At 41.0% G+C, this 19,678-nt stretch overlaps 1 protein-coding gene across 1 annotated transcript in view; it reads right to left on the bottom strand.

Moving 5' to 3' along the window:
* Positions 1–19,678, bottom strand: part of TMEM236 (transmembrane protein 236) — a 46,276-nt gene that overhangs the window by 15,628 nt on the left and 10,970 nt on the right. Inside the window, exons 2-3 of the mRNA XM_060003788.1 lie at positions 19,072–19,144; positions 7,403–7,532 (exon numbers count right to left, since the gene is read on the bottom strand). Coding sequence (XP_059859771.1) covers positions 7,403–7,532; positions 19,072–19,144 — 203 coding nt within the window. The remainder of the gene's footprint in view (positions 1–7,402; positions 7,533–19,071; positions 19,145–19,678) is intronic.

The raw sequence follows: 19,678 nt of genomic DNA, 5'->3' as shown, positions 1-19,678 counted from the left end.
CGAGGGAAGCTTCATCTGCCGCCCCCCATGGGGCAGTGGAAAAATTGTCTTCCACAAAACCGGTCCCTGGTGCCAAAAAGGTTGGGGACCGCTGCTTTAGAACATCCATCCCACCTGAAAAGGGGGGACTTGGGGGCCTAAAATCACCTGTGAAAGCAGAGTCTGAGCAAACTGGTGTCCCTATGCACTGGACCCTACCACTGATGTATACACGATGCAAACAAAAGGCTGTCTGGCCACCAGCTCAACAACCTGTGTCACTCTCTTCAATCCTGCGCAAGGAAATCAAGATACTGAAAATCAGTGACCTATGCCTTTAATTTCTTGCTGGAGCCATAAAATTTTGTTGCTATTATAAAGTAATGCATGCTGAATTCTTTAGGTTCCCTTACTCTTAGAGTCCTCGAAAATATTTATTTTGAAAATATCTTGCAATTCTCAAAAATCTCACTTTATGTATTGAAATTGTTCACACATTTTATTACCTCCCTAGGAAAAAATTAACAATTAAATGCCAAATTGTTACAATCGTGGAAAGCTGTCCTAATTAAAGGGAGTCCTAACTCAGTCTGCCTCCCTAGGAAAAAATTAACAATTAAATGCCAAATTGTTACAATCGTGGAAAGCTGTCCTAATTAAAGGGAGTCCTAACTCACTTCTGGCAGCACCTGATGCCCCATGCCTTTTGACACAGGGACCCACTGCAGTCCAGTTTCTGGCTCGGTCTACACTGTCCTAATCCTGACAGCTGGTCTCTCTGTAGAAGGTATAAATCAGAAATTCTACCCTTCTCTCACTCCCAGTCCGGTAAATGGCTACTTGCTTCTTGAGAAGGGGAAAAAATCCTAGAGCTGACATACTTTCCTGAAACTTCCTTCTTCTAAATAGCAAAGGGAGGGTTTAAAAGGAAATCCTCCCCCTTCTTGGCATGGCCGCAAACACAGTGTTCCTCACACGTACTCTCTAACCACATTGCAAAACACTTATGGAAACCCAGCTCACATACTGGGTTCAGATTGTATGATAAGCTTTTTCTGAAAAAGAAGCAAAGGGGGACTCAAAACGCCATTCATTTTATTCAGAGAAAAGTAGTGTCTCCCCCTTTTTTTTTCTTTTACCTTCTGTGACGTCTCTTACATTCTATTTGGTTACAGAGTGATGAGTTCCATTCCAAGGAAATCTGGAAAGGAGGTTCCTTTAGGAATTTGGATTTCATCTCTCGGCTTTTAACTTGTTTTTTGTCTCAGTTCCTAATGTATAATTAAAGGCTCTCAATCAAGGTGGGCATCAGAATTGCTTGGAGAACTTAAAAAAAATGACAGGTGCCAGCCTTAAAACCTTGCATATCCTTGAGCCCGAGGTCGCACACGGAGGCATTTCACCTAAAGAAAAATTCATCTGTGCTGCCAAAGTCCCTGCAGCACTTGGTTCAAGTCTCTGAGGCTACACGGAAGGAACTGGAGTAGGGCCACTGAGAGCAGATTTAGTTGAAAACCTTACGCTGCACCTGTTCCTGATGTGTTGACGGAAACCGCCTCCTCTGCAGAGCTATGATGGTTTCTACTCAAACAGCCTGTCCATCTCACTTCTAGCCAGTCACGTCTGACTATGCAGATAGCCCTAATATAGCCAAACCATCTTGCCACCCCCTTGGTACAACCCCCTGCGACCCCCTCTGTGTTTGTCCTCATGAGCAGCCAGTCCATAATTGTGCCTTTCTTCTGGCAAGCGCTGTTGCCAAGGAGTCTGGGCATGTGCGGATGCTCAGGGTCTTCTGAGGACACTGTCTATGGTCATCATCCTGACATCATTCGGCTGCCGCCCAGCAGCAGTTAACTCTGTCCCCAGCCTCTGCTTGGCTAGTTACCTCGCACAGTGGCTGATGGCTCCCATACACAGCACAGGGTCCCTGTAAACATAGACCCCCTGCACCATCCACACTTGTGTCCTCTAACCTGGCTTGTCTCCCCTGCCCAACTCAAACAAACACCACCTTACTCATTTTAACCACATCCTTGTCCTTTTCTTCTCAACCCTTCTCACTTCCGAACAAGTCATTAACAGTCATGTTTACAATAGCTCAAAACTAGGGGGAAAATCTAGTTGTCCAACAATAAGTTAATAAGTCATGGCTCCTTAATACATGGAAATATTTTTCAGCCAACAAATGATGCAGTAGAAGATGTAATAACAAGAATAATCTCCACCTTTTTTTTTTTGCGGTACGCGGACCTCTCACTGCTGTGGCCTCTCCCGTTGCGGAGCACAGGCTCCAGATGTGCAGGCTCAGCGGCCATGGCTCACGGGCCCAGCCGCTCCGCGGCATGTGGGATCTTCCCGGACCAGGGCACGAACCCGTGTCCCCTGCATCGGCAGGCAGACTCTCAACCACTGCGCCACCAGGGAAGCCCAATATCCACCATTTTTTAACAAGAATGATACCCACCACACATTGTTGAGGAAAAAAAAGTTATAAAGTAGGTTTTCTTAAGAACACCCATCAAGATGCTATCAGTTATAGATCTCTAGTGTGTAGAACTCTGGTTGATTTCCATTTTCTTCTTTTTTGTTTATGCCTATTTGATAATCCTTAAATAAATATGTGTTATTTTGGAGAAACAGAAAACATGGGAAATTTTAAAAATTCAAAAGTGGAATGTTAAAAATGTTATCTGGTTTTTGTATGTGTTGGGCCTCAAACCTGTGTGTACTCCACCGGGATGATCCAGCTCTGTCTGCAAAGCTGAATTGCACTGTATTAGATGGGATTGGATTGCGTTGCATCGTCTCATCCCCCAGAGCAGCAACGATCACAAGACCTTGGAGGGGGTCACATTTTCTTCTAGACTGTGCGGTGTCATCATGGGACTAATGGCTGGAGATGCTGAGAATTGGCTGGATATAGGTACAGCCAACAACTGTAAATGAGGTCCTACATTGATTTGCAGACATTTAGAAGAAGCACTTTTTCCAATGAAATCTTACATAAAACGCTAACTCCTAAACAAACAAAAGCTGTGTTTCTCTGGTTGAAGTAGGAATTGGGGCATCCAGAGACCCCAGTTCAGCCTCCCCCTCCTGCTCTCCCCACCTCCAGAAGATCTTTACAGCTTTGGAGGTTTCCAAATTGACTATTTGAAAAGCAAACAGTAGCTGGTCTTAAGAAGGCAACTTCCGGGGGATTCCCTGGTGGCGCAGTGGTTGAGAGTCCGCCTGCCGATGCAGGGCACATGGGTTTGTGGCCCGGTCCGGGAAGATCCCACATGCCGCGGAGCAGCTGGGCCCATGAGACATGGTCGCTGAGCCTGCACTCCGGAGCCTGTGCTCCGCAACGGGAGAGGCCACAACAGTGAGAGGCCTGCGTACCACAAAAAAAAGAGAAGGCAACTTCCGTTCCAGCGCTAGGTTTGCCTACTCAGGGTGAGAAATGCAGCCGAAGTTATTTTTGCCTCCCAAACATGCCCGCTTATTACATGGACACCTGAGTTTCTAGAGACCCAACCTTCCTTCTGTGGAGAAAGCTTTCTTCACCATGTCTGCCTACAAACTCGTACAAATTCCAGGTATTCCCCTTAGTCTTTTCTGACCTCCAGCACCTTAGATAAAATGAAGTTTGCCGTCACCTGGGGCCCTACAGTACTTTAACCACGATACGCTATTATACCGCTTTGTAATATGGTGCCCAAGCTGGGTTCATGCTACTCTAATAAGTCCTGCAGGGAGAACTGAAAACTCACTTCCTAACCACAGACTCCCTTATATGTCTGTCTGCAGTCACTGGTTTATATGGGAGTTAAGGAATCTTGGTGGGGGCAGGGAGGAGAATCTAACGGTGACCATGATTTGGGGTTCAGACAGTAAAGGTGAGGCTGATGTAAGGACAAACTATGAGGCTCCTCAGAAAAAAAGCCACTCCCAAAGAAGAAGGAGTCTAGCTCTACCAGAATCAGCCATAACATCTAGTGGCAGGAGAGGAAACAGTGGTTTCCAGTGGATTGAATGGCCATTACTTGAAATCATTAAAGCCCAGACAGTCTGTGATTCCATATACATTCTGGGGATAAAAGCGTTGTGTTTCTAAGTGAAAATAGCTATTCCATGACTCTGTGTGGGACTTCTCTAGGAACGTAGAACTCAGGGGAGGGAAGTCAATACTCCAATGGCAGGGGAAAGGTAATCAATTCAAAACACCAGCAGAACATCAAGCAATATCCCAGAGGCAAGAAACAGCAGTAACTAAGGGTGTTTGGAGCAGAGTCGAGCAGGGGTGGTGGGAAAATAGCACACGAAGTTGTTTGAACATGAGAAAGACAGCTGAGAGGAAAGTAGGGGCAAGAGGATATTCAACAGTCTAGACCAACAAATGAGACCACAGGAGACCCATATAGGGTCTCATTTAAAAGTGGGAGAGAGGGGCTTCCCTGGTGGCACAGTGGTTAAGAATCCGCCTGCCAATGCAGGGGACATGGGTTCGAGCCCTGGTCCAGGAAGATCCCACATGCCACGGAGCAACTAAGCCTGTGCACCACAACTACTGAGCCTGCGCTCTAGAGCCTGCGAGCCACAACTACTGAGCCCACGGGCCACAACTACTGGAGCCCGTGTTCTGCAATGAGAGGCCACCACAATGAGAAGCCCGCACACCACAACTAAGAGTAGCCCCCGCTTGCTGCAACTAGAGAGAGCGCACGCGCAGCAACGAAGACCCAAAACGCAGCCAAAAAAATTAAAACATGGGAGAGAGAACAATATGGGAGAGGAAGAGAAATGGAGGTCCAGTCACTAACAGGTTGGGACTGAGCTAGCAAAATTCAGATGGAAATGTAAAAGTGTGTTCATTTGTACCCACATACTAGTAAGAGTGGGGGACATGCAGGCTATATATTGTATTCTTATTATTTATTCCCATGACCGGGATTTGACACTATTAGGTGCTATGTGCATCTGTGAGATTGCCATGCCTCAGAGATCTGTGTTCCAAAAAATATTCCCAAGTGAGCCCCAGTCTATGGGAAATGATCCACTTAAATGTTACGGCTTGGTAATCACTCGATACTTAGGTATTTCAACTGGTAGTATGAAGTAGCAGAAAGGATTCTTTGGGCCACGGAAGATTGTTTTAAGCATATGTCAAATATAGAACTTTTATTTTTAAATTTAGAAAAAGAAAAACTATACAAAGATCAAACTTTGGTAGCTTGGAATTAAGACAGTACAGTTAGGAGGGAGTGTGGGGGAGGATGGACTGGGAGCGTGGGATGAGCAGATGCAAACTGTTATATAGAGAACGGACAAACAACAAGGCCCTACTGTAGAGCACAGGGAACCCTATTCAATATGCTGTAATAAACCATAATGGAAAAGAATATATAAAAAAAGAATGTTTATATATGTACAACTGAACCCCTTTGCTGTACAGCAGAAATTAACACAGCATTGTAAATCAACTGTACTTCAAGGTAGGGTAGTGCAAGTGTGTCCATAAATCCAAGCATTGCAGAGTACCTTAGTTTCATCTGGTATAAAGTGAAAACTGCTATAAGTTGACTAGTATGGATGCATTTCAAACTATCTGGAGAGCAAAGAAGAGAATGTACTTCTTTCTCAACATTTTCTAAAGCGACACAAATTATTCTAAACTTTGCTGTCACACACCCTTACCCTACTGCTTTGATTCTGAGGTAGCACATGCAGTGAAACCGTATTTATAGCATACTTGCTTATATTCAGATTTACGTATTATGTTTATGAGTTTATGTATTAATTTACATTCCAGAGGATAAATGAGAATACCCCATTGGTTAAAAATTCACACAATTGATTTTATTAGTATGCCTGTTAAAATGAGTATAGGAGACGAATTGAGTTCAAAGTTTGCACAAAAATTAAATACACATATAATTAATATTTACAAAGGTATTTTGAATGAATGCTAGTATGTTAAAGTGTGATTTTATTAAACGGTGGCGCTATTTAACCAGACATTAGCCTTCCTAAGTTTGAGCAGAGAAGAAAAAGCTCAAGAAAGAGGCACTTCAACTAAGAAGCAGCAATTGAACAAGATGTTCTAGAGTCTTCTCCCCAAGACTGACTTCTTCCTTGAGGTTCTCTTATTTTGATTCTCTTTTCATCACTACTTCTGAATACAAAGAAAATGCCCCTTTAAAAATCCAACTCATCACTTAAAATATAAAACGCCAATAAAGGATTCCCAAAAATATACATGTGCATTTTTTAAAAGAGAATTTTCACTAAAAACGTAGCAACTTCACATTAACATGGAAAATACAGACTCATTAAAAACAGTCCAATTTCAAAATGGGCTTGTCATTAAGCAGTCCACAGAAGTAGTAAAGGGTTTGGCGATTCCCAAATATCCTCAGTTTAAGACAAATACACTTGTCTGTGGAGGGCAGATGTACCTTGGGAGTACCTTTTCTTCAACAGACTCATTGGCTGCCATCTTATCTACCTTGTCACCTGTGTTATGTTAAACTTAACAGTCTATCATCTGCCACCCAAGGGCAAAGTGCAAAATATGAAGCTCAGAGTCTCAGGTTTCCTGGTGGCCTCCAACTCAGTTTTGCTTTTCAATCTGAGGAGCAAGAGTGACTGGAGGGGTGATGGCTCATAAGAAATGAGTCTAGTGCTTTCCTTCCTGGTTGTAGTAGTCGCCCTATTACCCCAAAGCGTTCTCCTATGACTCACTCAATTTCTCCCATCCACTCCGTCAGGGAATGATTAACAAAACCTACCCATTTCAAATGCAAAATCTTTGCCATACAATAACCATACCATGCAAATACTGTAAATCAAACACAGATACCATCACATAAAATTAAATGAAAGTTGAGGGAATTTTTGACTGACCGAACAAAATATTCAATTAACAAAATAGTTTTTTTAAAGGCCAACCAATATTTAGTTTCAACTGCTCCCTTTGGAAGAATGTGGCATATCTTGGTTTTGAGTGTGATCTTTAGCTTTTTGACAATCCACGATTAAAAACACAGATATCTCTAGGACGTATCTGCAGCAGTCATATTAATTCCTGTATCAAAGGTATGCAGACTAAACTCTCTATTCATCTCAACTTAAGGTTTTGAGAGAGTTCCTAAAAATACAAATCTATAATAATTGACTTAGGTAATTTTCATGTTAGAATAAACATTAAAGATTTAGTATTAAATATTTAGTAACTTTATCCATTTGTCAGTACTATCAAAATCAAAAAAGAATAACTGTATAGCTACAATTACATTTGGATATCTTCATTTGTAATCTTCTATCTGTAATCTTAGCTCTTAAAATATATCATTAAACATGTCAACAGACAAGAGTGGGAGAAAGGTGAACTATATGTGAAACTTTAAAAAATATTTGTATTTAAAAGAATACTTACTCTTTTGCCTCCCTCTAAGAGGATATGTCCTGAGTTTTTCAATAATATCAACCATGATCAAGCAGGTCAGAACCAAAGAGACTGGCAGGTCAGGTAACATATCAGTGGAACCATTAATATTCTTTTGAACCTGTTTTCAGAAGACCATTTAGAAGCATTAAATTTTTGTACTTTCTTTGTTCACAATTCTTTGAAGATTTGAAAGCAGTGCTAAATTAATTATACATACATTTACTAAAAGACTAGAAGCTTGGTTTTCAGCTTTTTAGGTGCTCAACCCCACAAGGTTTTGAACCATTTCTAAAGATGTAATAAGGGTTCATATCAATGGAAGAGCTTTCAGTTAAAGACAGAGCTTGGTAAATGTGCATAAAAAGTTAACAGTAGGCTCCTGGAATAGTGGAATGGGGAATCTCTCCCAACCCAACCGCTAAGCAGAGCCTCTGAGAGTCCTAGCTCAAAGAGCTAGGGGGGCAAACATTAGTGTTGGGTCTTCCAAGAAGAGAGAGCTGGGTAAACTCAGCTCGGCTTTGGAGCACTTCCTTCAACTGTTTAAGGTATCTACAAAAAAGGCTATGACAAACATCATGTTAATGGTGATATGTTAAGAGTTTTCCCTCTGAGATCAAGAATAAGACAAAGGTTACACCATGACCATTTCTATTCAACACTGTACTAGAGGTCCTAGCCAGTGTAACAAGGCAAGAGAAAGAAATAAACAGTGGAAGTATTGGAAAGAAAAACACACTGTCATTATTCATAGACTATATGATTATAAATGGGGAAAATCTCCACAAAATGGATAAATTATTCCTACACACCAAAAACAAAGAGTTAGAAAATAAGATTTTAAAAAATGATAAAATTTGATACAATCTCAATGAAAATTCCAACTTTTCTGTGGAAAATGACAAGCTGATTCTAAAATGAACATGAGAGACGAGGGGAAGATGGCGGAAGTAAGACGCGGAGATCATCTTCCTCCCCACAGATACACCAGAAATACACCTACACATGGAACAACTCCTACAGAACACCTACTGAATGCTGGCAGAAGACCTCTGACATCCCAAAAGGCTAGGAAGTCCACACAGAGACAAAAGAATAGGGACGGGACCCACACCAGTGGGAGGGAGCTGTGAAGGAGGAAAGGTTTCCACACACTAGGAGCCCCTTCGCGGGCAGAGACTGCGGGTGGCGGAGGGGGGAAGCTTCGCAGCCGCGGAGGAGAGCACAGCCACAGGGGTGCGGAAGGCAAAGCGGAGAGATTCCCGCACAGAGGATCGGTGCCGACCGGCACTCACCAGCCCGAGAGGCTTGTCTGCTCACCCGCCAGGGGCGGGCGGGGCTGGGAGCTGAGGCTCGGGCTTCGGTCGGAGCGCAGGAAGAGGACTGGCAGCATGAACACAGCCTGCAGGGGGTTAGTGCGCCACGGCTGGCCGGGAGGGAGTCCGGGGAAAAGTCTGGAGCTGCTGAAGAGGCAAGAGACTTTTTCTTCCCTCTTTGTTTCCTGGTGCGCGAGGAGAGGGGATTAAGAGCGCTGCTTAAAGGAGCTCCATAGACGGGCGCGAGCCGCGGCTAACAGCGCGGACCCCAGAGACCCTTCCGGGGAGCCTGTGCAGCCCGCCACTGCCAGGGTCCCAGGATCCAGGGACAACTTTCCCGGGAGAACGCACAGCACGCCTCAGGCTGCTGCAACGTCATGCTGGCCTCTGCCGCCGCAGGGCCGCCCCGCACTCCGTGCCCCTCCCTCCCCCCGCCTGAGTGAGCCAGAGCCACCAAATCAGCTGCTCCTTTAACCCCGTCCTGTCTGAGCGAAGAACAGACGCCCTCCGGCGACCTACATGCAGAGGGAGGGCCAAATCCAAAGCTGAGCCCCGGGAGATGTGAGAACAAAGAAGAGAAAGGGAAATCTCTCCCAGCAGCCTCAGGAGCAGCGGATTAAAGCTCCACAGTCAACTTGATGTACCTGCATCTGTGGAATACCTGAATAGACAACGAATCATCGCAAATTGAGGAGGTGGACTGTGGGAGCAAGATTTATGATTTCTTCCCCTTTTCCTCTTTTTGTGAGTGTGTATGTGTATGCTTCTGTGTGAGATTTTGTCTGTATAGCTTTGCTTCCACAATTTGTCCTAGGGTTCTATCTGTCCGATTTTTTTTTTTCTTAAAAATTTTTTTTCTTAATATTTTTTATTTTAATAACTTTATCTTTCTTTTCTTTCCTTTTCTTTCTTTCTTCCTTTCTTCCCTTCCTTCCTTCCTTCCTTTCTCTCTCTCTCTCTCCCTCCCTCCCTCCCTCCCTCCTCTCTCTCTCTCTCTCTTTCTTTCTTTCTTTCTACATTTTCTCCCTTTTATTCTGAGCCATGTGGATGAAAGGCTCTTGGTGCTGCAGCCAGGAGTCAGTGCTGTGCCTCTGAGGTGGGAGAGCAAACTTCAGGACACTGGTCCACAAGACACCTCCCAGCTCCACATAATATCAAATGGCGAAAATCTCCCAAAGATCTCCGTCTCAACACCAGCACCCAGCTTCACTCAACGACCAGCAAGCTACAGTGCTGGACATCCTATGCCAAACAACTAGCAAGACAGGAACACAACCCCACCCATTAGCAGAGAGGCTGCCTAAAATCATAGTAAGTCCACAGACACCCCAAAACACACCACCAGACGTGGACCTGCCCACCAGAACGACAAGATCCAGCCTCATCCACCAGAACACAGGCACTAGTCCCCTCCACCAGGAAGCCTACACAACCCACTGAACCAACCTTAGCCACTGGGGACAGACACCAAAAACAACGGGAACTACGAACCTGCAGCCTGCAAAAAGGAGACCCCAAACACAGTAAGATAAGCAAAATGAGAAGACACAAAAACACACTGCAGATGAAGGAGCAAGGTAAAAACCCACCAGACCTAACAAATGAAGAGGAAATAGGCAGTCTTCCTGAAAAAGAATTCAGAATAATGATAGTAAAGATGATCCAAAATCTTGGAAATAGACTAGACAAAATGCAAGAAACATTTAACAAGGACCTAGAAGAACTAAAGATGAGACAAGCAACGATGAACAACACAATAAATGAAATTAAAAATACTCTAGATGGGATTAATAGCATAATACCTGAGGCAGAAGAATGGATAAGTGACCTGGAAGATAAAATGGTGGAAATAACTACTGCAGAGCAGAATAAAGAAAAGAGAATGAAAAGAACTGAAGACAGTCTCAGAGACCTCAGGGACAACATTAAACACACCAACATTCGAATTATCGGAGTACCAGAAGAAGAAGAGAAACAGAAAGGGACTGAGAAAATATTTGAAGAGATTATAGTTGAAAACTTCCCTAATATGGGAAAGGAAATAGTTAATCAAGTCCAGGAAGCACAGAGAGTCCCATACAGGATAAATCCAAGGAGAAATATGCCAAGACACATATTAATCAAACTGTCAAAAATTAAATACAAAGAAATCATATTAAAAGCAGCAAGGGAAAAACAACAAATAACACACAAGGGAATCCCCATAAGGTTAACTGCTGATCTCTCAGCAGAAACCCTACAAGCCAGAAGGCAGTGGCAGGACATACTGAAAGTGATGAAGGAGAAAAACCTGCAACCAAGATTACTCTACCCAGCAAGGATCTCATTCAGATTTGATGGAGAAATTAAAACCTTTACAGACAAGCAAAAGCTGAGAGAGTTCAGCACCACCAAACCAGCTTTACAACAAATGTTAAAGGAACTTCTCTAGGCAAGAAACACAAGGGAAGGAAAAGACCAATCATAACGAACGCAAAACAATTTAGAAAATGGGAATAGGAACATACATATCGATAATTACCTTAAATGTAAATGGACTAAATGCTCCCACCAAAAGACACAGATTGGCAAAATGGATACAAAAACAAGACCCATATATATGCTGTCTACAAGAGACCCACTTCAGACCTAGAGACACATACAGACTGATAGTAAGGGGATGGAAAAAGATATTCCATGCAAATGGAAACCAAAAGAAAGCTGGAGTAGCAATTCTCATATCAGACAAAACAGACTTTAAAATAAAGACTATTAGAAGAGACAAAGAAGGAAACTACATAATGATCAAGGGATCAATCCAAGAAGAAGATATAACAATTGTAAATATTTATGCACCCAACATAGGAGCACCTCAATACATAAGGCAAATACTAACAGGCATAAAAGGGGAAACCGACAGTAACACATTCATAGTAGGGGACTTTAACACCCCACTTTCACCAATGGACAGATCATCCAAAATGAAAATAAATAAGGAAACACAAGCTTTAAATGATACATTAAACAAGATGGACTTAATTGATATTTATAGGACATTCCATCCAAAAACAACAAAACACACTTTCTTCTCAAGTGCTCATGGAACATTCTCCACGATAGATCATACCTTGGGTCACAAATCAAGCCTTGGTAAAATTAAGATAATTGAAATTGTATCAAGTATCTTTTCTGACCACAACGCCATGAGACTAGATATCAATTACAGGAAAAGATCTGTAAAAATTACAAACACATGGAGGCTAAACAATACACTACTTAATAATGAAGTGATCACTGAAGAAATCAAAGAGGAAATAAAAACATACCTAGAAACAAATGACAATGGAGACACAACGACCCAAAACCTATGGGATGCAGCAAAAGCAGTTCTAAGAAGGAAGTTTATAGCAATACAAGCCCACGTTAAGAAGCAGGAAACATCTCGAATAAACAACCTAACGTTGCACCTAAAGCAATTGGAGAAGAAGAAAAAACCCCCAAAGTTAGCAGAAGGAAAGAAATCATAAAAATCAGATCAGAAATAAATGAAAAAGAAATGAAGGAAACAATAGCAAAGATCAATAAACTAAAAGCTGGTTCTTTGAGAAGATAAACCAAATAGATAAACCATTAGCCAGACTCATCAAGAAAAAAAGGGAGAAGACTCAAATCAATAGAATTAGAAATGAAAAAGGAGAAGTAACAACTGACTCTGCAGAAATACAAAAGATCATGAGAGATTACTACAGGCAACTCTATGCCAATAAAATGGACAACCTGGAAGAAATGGACAAATTCTTAGAAATGCACAACCTGCCAAGACTGAATCAGGAAGAAATAGAAAATATGAACAGACCAATCACAAGCACTGAAATTGAAACTGTGATTAAAAATCTTCCAACAAACAAAAGCCCAGGACCAGATGGCTTCACAGGCGAATTCTATCAAACATTTAAAGAAGAGCTAACACCCATCCTTCTTAAACTCTTCCAAAATATAGCAGAGGGAGGAACACTCCCAAATGCCTTCTACGAGGCCACCATCACCTTGATACCAAAACCAGACAAGGATGTCACAAAGAAAGAAAACTACAGGCCAATATCATTGATGAACATAGATGCAAAAATCCTCAACAAAATACTAGCAGACAGAATCCTACAGCACATTAAAAGGATCATACACCATGATCAACTGGGGTTTATTCCAGGAATGCAAGGATTCTTCAATATATGCAAATCTATCAATGTGATAAACCATATTAACAAATTGAAGGAGAAAACCATATGATCATCTCAATAGATGCAGAGAAAGCTTTTGACAAAATTCAACACCCATTTATGATAATAACCCTGCAGAAAGTAGGCATAGACGGAACTTTCCTCAACATAATAAAGGCCATATATGACAAGCCCACAGCCAACATCCTCCTCAATGGTGAAAAACTGAAAGCATTTCCACTAAGATCAGGAACAAGACAAGGCTGCCCACTCTCACCACTCTTATTCAACATAGTTATGGAAGTTTTAGCCACAGCAATCAGAGAAGAAAAGGAAATAAAAGGAATCCAAATCGGAAAAGAAGAAGTAAAGCTGTCACTGTTTGCAGATGACATGATACTATACATAGAGAATCCTAAAGATGCTACCAGAAAACTACTAGGGATAATCAATAAATTTGGTAAAGTAGCAGGATACAAAATTAATGCACAGAAATCTCTTGCATTCCTATACACTAATGATGAAAAATCTGAAAGTGAAATCAAGAAAACACTCCCATTTACCATTGCAACAAAAAGAATAAAATATCTAGGAATAAATCTACCTAAGGAGACAAAAGACCTGTACTCAGAAAATTATAAGACACTGATGAAAGAAATTAAAGATGATACAAATAGATGGAGAGATATACCATGTTCTTGGATTGGAAGAATCAACATTGTGAAAATGACTCTACTACCCAAAGCAATCTATAGATTCAATGCAATCCCTATCAAATTACCAAAGGCATTTTTCACAGAAGTAGAACAAAAAATTTCACAATTTGTATGGAAACACAAAAGACCCCGAATATCCAAAGCAATCTTGAGCATGAAAAACGGAGCTGGAGGAATCAGGCTCCCTGACTTCAGACTACACTACAAAGCTACAGTAATCAAGACAGTATGGTACTGGCACAAAAACAGAAAGATAGATCAATGGAACAGGATAGAAAGCCCAGAGATAAACCCACGCACATATAGTCACCTTATCTTTGATAAAGGAGGCAGGAATTTACAGTGGAGAAAGGACAGCCTCTTCAATAAGTGGTGCTGGGAAAACTGGACAGGTACATGTAAAAGTATGAGATTAGATCACTCCCTAACACCATACACAAAAATAAGCTCAAAATGGATTAAAGACCTAAATGTAAAGCCAGAAACGATCAAACTCTTAGAGGAAAACATATGCAGAACACTCTATGACATAAATCACAGCAAGATCCTTTTTGACCCACCTCCTAGAGAAATGGAAATGAAAATAAACAAATGGGACAGAATGAAACTTCAAAGCTTTTTCACAGCAAAGGAAACCATAAAGAAGGCCAAAAGACAACACTCAGAATGGGAGAAAATATTTGCAAGTGAAGCAACTGACAAAGGATTAATCTCCAAAATTTATAAGCAGCTCATGCAGCTCAATAACAAAAAAACAACCCAATCCAAAAATGGGTAGAAGACCTAAATAGACATTTCTCCAAAGAAGATATACAGACTGCCAACAAACACATTAAAGAATGCTCAACATCATTAATCATTAGAGAAATGCAAATCAAAACTACAATGAGATATCATCTCACACCAGTCAGAATGGCCATCATCAAAAAATCTAGAAATAATAAATGCTGGAGAGGGTGTGGAGAAAAGGGAACCCTCTTGCACTGCTGATGGGAATGTGAATTGGTTCAGCCACTATGGAGAACAATATGGAGGTTTCTTAAAAAACTACAAATAGAACTACCATATGACCCAGCAATCCCAGTACTGGGCATATACCGTGAGAAAACCAAAATTCAAAAAGAGTCATGTACCAAAATGTTCATTGCAGCTCTATTTACAATAGCCCGGAGATGGAAACAACCTAAGTGTCCATCATCGGATGAATGGATAAAGAAGATGTGGCACATATATACAATGGAATATTACTCAGCCATAAAAAGAAACGAAATTGAGCTATTTGTAATGATGTGGATAGACCTAGAGTCTGTCATACAGAGTGAAGTAAGTCAGAAAGAAAGACAAACACCATATGCTAACAGATATAAGGAATTTAAGGAAAAAAAATGTCACGAAGAACCTAGGGGTAAGACAGGAATAAAGACACAGACCTACTGGAGAACGGACTTGAGGATATGGGGAGGGGGAAGGGTGAGCTGTGACAAAGCGAGAGAGAGGCATGGATATATATACACTAACAAACGTAAGGTAGATAGCTAGTGGGAAGCAGCCGCATAGCACAGGGATATCAGCTCGGTGCTTTGTGACCGCCTGGAGGGGTGGGATAGGGAGGGTGGGAGGGAGGGAGATGCAAGAGTGAAGAGATATGGGAACATATGTATATGTATAACTGATTCACTTTGTTATAAAGCAGAAACTAACACACCATTGTAAAGTTATTATACTCCAATAAAGATGTAAAAAAAATTTAAAAAATGAATATGAGGATACCAAGTGGAAGCATTTCTAGAAGAAAAAGAAGATAGGAATGTTTACTTTTCTGGATATAAAGAGCTATTATATAGCTACAAGAATTAAGACAGTGTGGTGTTGGCACAGGAATAGAGAAGTAGGCAGTGCAGAAAAGAAAGCTCAGAATAGACCAGGTATACCCACATCTGATTTATAACAAAGACAGCACTGCAAATAAATGTGGCAAAGACAGGCTTTTTAATAAATGGTACTCAGTTCATTAGATATTATTTGGGAAAAAACGCTTGATTCCCTACTGCAAAACATATACAAAAATTAGTTCCAGGTGGATTGTGAATCTAAAAGAGAGTGGCAAAATAATATAGCCTCCAAAGTATAATATAGGAGAGTATCTTCAGGACCTCAAGGTTCAGATTCACAATATGACAAAATCGTCTCAAACAAGTAACCAAAAGAACTATCCATAAAGAAAAGAAATTGGACTCTTAAAATTAAGAGTCTTAAAATTAAGCTCTTAAATTAATTAAATTAAATTAAATTAAATTAAATTAATTAAATTAATTAAAACATTAAGCTCTTAAAATTAAGAGCTTCTCTCCATCAAAAGATACCATTAAGAGTACGAAGTCACATGGGCTTCCCTGGTGGTGCAGTGGTTGGGAGTCCGCCTGCCGATGCCGCGGACGTGGGTTTGTGCCCCGGTGTGGGAGGATCCCACGTGTCGCGGGGTGGCTGGGCCCGTGAGCCATGGCCACTGGGCCTGCGCGTCTGGAGCCTGTACTCCGCAACGGGAGAGGCCACAGCGGTGAGGGGCCCGCGTACCGCGAAAAAAAAAAGAGTACGAAGTCACAGAGTGAAAAGGTATTTGCAATACATATAATCAAAAAAGGGCTTGAAATCTGAATATACAAATAATTCTTCCAAATCAACTTTTAAAGATAAGCAAGACATTAGAAAAAATGGGCAAGATGAAAAATATGCTCAATCTCATTAATTATTGGGGAAATGCAATTGAAAACTACAATGCAATTCAAGAATATACTCACCAGAATGGTTAAAATAAAAAGACTTAAAATGCAAGTGCTGGTCTTCACTGGTGGTGCAGTGGCTGAGAGTCCGCCTGCCGATGCAGGGGACGCGGGTTCGTGCCCTGGTCCGGGAAGTTCCCACATGCCGCAGAGCGGCTGGGCCCGTGAGCCATGGCCGCTGAGCCTGCGCGTCCGGAGCCTGCGCTCCGCAACGGGAGAGGCCGCAACGGTGAGAGGCCGTGTACCGCAAAAAAAAAAAATGCAAGTGCTGCTGAGGATGAGGAACACGAAGACCGCTCGTTCTCTGCTGGTGGGAGTCTAAATTAGTATATTCTCTTTGAAGAACTGACACTGTCAGTTACATCTGAGTAGTTGAACATCTTGTGACCCATCAGTTCTACTCCTACACATTTAACCAACTGAAATGTTTGCACATGGGCACCAAGAGACATGTTCCAGGATATTCACAGCAGCAAAAACTGGAAACTGAAATGGCCATTAAGAGCAGAACTGATGATGTATACGTGTAGCTGATTCACTTTGCTGGACAGTAGAAACTAACACAACATTGTAAAGAAACTATACTCCAATAAAAATTAACTTAAAAACAAAAACAACAAAAAAAATTTAACCACTCTTGTGGGTATGTAGTAGTATCACATTGTGATTAGCTTACATTTTTCTGATGACCAATAATGTTCAGCATTTTTTTTTTTTTTTTGTGGTACGCGGGCCTCTCACTGCTGCGGCCTCTCCCGTTGCGGAGCACAGGCTCCGGATGCGCAGGCTCAGCGGCCATGGCTCACAGGCCCAGCCGCTCCGCGGCATGTGGGATCCTCCCGGACCGGGGCACAAACCCATGTCCCCTGCATCAGCAGGCGGACTCTCAACCACTGCGCCACCAGGGAAGCCCTGTTCAGCATATTTTTATGTGCTTGTTTGCTATTTGTTGATCTTCTTTGTGAAATGCTTATTAAAATATTTTGCCCATTTAAAAACAAAGAGTAGAACTGATGAATAAAGTGTGATATATTCATAAAATGATGAATTCGTAAAATACTTCACGATAAATTCATAAAATGAAATGAAATATAGAAACGGAAGTGAATGAACTACAGCTAACCAGAAAAACATGAATGAAGCATACTTTGGAATAAAAGGAGCCAGATACAAATTAGATAGACAGGTAGGTAGACAGATAATAGATAATTTGATTTCCCTTTATAAAACTTTCAAAAACAGATAAACTAACCTGTGGTACCTGTGGTATTAGGAATTAAGATAGAAGTTACCTTTGGGATGGAGGGAAAGGTAGTCATTGGAAGTGGCTTTTAGGGCGTTGACAAAGTTTTATTTTTTGACCTGAGTAGTGTTTCTATGGGAGTTTGCTTTGTGGTATTCCATTAACATTGTGTATTTATGTTGTGTGAGCTTTTCTGTTTGTGTGTTAGATTTCAGTGAAAAATAAGAAAAAAGGAAAGAAAAATATCCAACAGCGGGTGAGACATAACGGGAAAGAATCCCCAAAAGAGCAATTAAACTGTAGATAGAGCATCATCTGTGATAGTGGTGTTCCTTGAAAGTGTTGTACACTGAATTTTCAAAGCTCTTGGGAACCTCCCAAGTGCTTTACAAGGTCTTTGGAGAGGAAGGAGAAAATGATAAATCTAGATTAAAATATTTGTGTGTTGCAATTTGATGCAAAGTCCATCTGTATGGCCTTCTGAGGTTATTCTGTGTGTTCATGTATTGTCCTAATGCTACATGTAGGACATCTCCCAACAGTCATGTAATTTCTAATGATGTCATCCACTACCTGGTACTCACCTCTCTCACAGAACTGATCATACCTATTCTAACTGCCTGTTTATTTTTCTCTCTACTGTCAATAAAAAATTACTGAAGGCCAGAGATTGTCAAATTTTCTAAGTGCTCTATCCTCAGTTTCTAACACAGTACCTGGCATGTAATAAGCACTTAATGACTACCTGCTCAGCATGTAAATGAAAATCTTATAAATAAATTTAAAAAAAAATTAAATCTTTCACAGCACCTTGAAAATTAATAAGATTAGCAGGGCATTCTGCTTTGAACTCTCTGGGTAATAGAGTCCTCACAGGCTGAAAGTTCTGCCTATAGTATTCCTGCCCTGCAGATATCCATTCATCAGAGTCCCTTTGTAGCTGCATTTATTGAAACATAAACTCAAATTTATTTTCAAATAAACATCGTGCACAAATTATTTGTCAATGGAATCTTATCAAAGCTTTAGCATGTGAGTGGTTGCTCCCTTGGATATTGATTGGATATTCCATTTAGAACCGAGGACACTCATGAAAAACATCAGGTTAGAAGAAACACATGTGGATGTAATCTCAAATTCCTTGCTTTTTTATTATTTTCAAATAACTTTCCTTTCTCACACATACAAACACAGACGCAATTTTTCTAGTTGGCTGCTATACTTGCCTCCACAATCACAGAGGTAACAATGATCTTAGTACCTTAAATATATATATTGCAACTTAGAATAAGACCGGAAATAATAAACTTCAAGAAATTTGTTTGGGCACACCACTCTATGAAATTTTAATAACAGGGGACATTTTAAAAACTCAAAATCTTGCAGGACAAGAAATCAAAATTCCATACCTTGGTCACTGCTATAGAGAAGCTGAAGCTGGGAAGTGTGGTGAGGATTACACACATCATCATAACAGGTCTCCTAGCAAAGGAGAAAAAATAAGCAAAAGCAATAATGTACAAGATCAACAGTTCCTGTTACATTTTGCCAATTTTGCAGTTCCTGTTCCATTCATCTATAGTTTTTCTAAGAAGCTACTACTTCCCTATTTCCATTTCCCAAATGTTTGAGTATGGCAAAGGGGAACACACACAAAAGCCGGAATGCTTTTCTAGAACAAAGGGGTGAGAGGTTTCCAAATAATTAGCAAACCATCGACTGCTAAAAGCATCACAGTACAAGACAAATGACATTCGATATTTTCAAAATTCATTCATCAGAATCCTGCCCAAGAGTTCAGGGTCTGGCGACCAACTGAAAAAAAGAACAGCATGACCTTCTCAAGTGATACTATACCCCATGTTGTAAAACTGATTTTTCAAACAATATATTTAGAAACAATATACTGTTGGATAGTTAAAGACGACTTAGAGTGAAAACACCTGGATTTTTTTACGTGAACCACCCCCCCCCCCAAAAAATCATATAGACATAAAAATCACATAGTTTTTAAAT

This window comes from Delphinus delphis, chromosome 2 (genome assembly GCF_949987515.2).
Source record: "Delphinus delphis chromosome 2, mDelDel1.2, whole genome shotgun sequence".
In the NCBI taxonomy this organism is placed as follows: Eukaryota; Metazoa; Chordata; class Mammalia; order Artiodactyla; family Delphinidae; genus Delphinus; species Delphinus delphis.
This window is presented reverse-complemented; position numbering and strand designations above follow the sequence as displayed.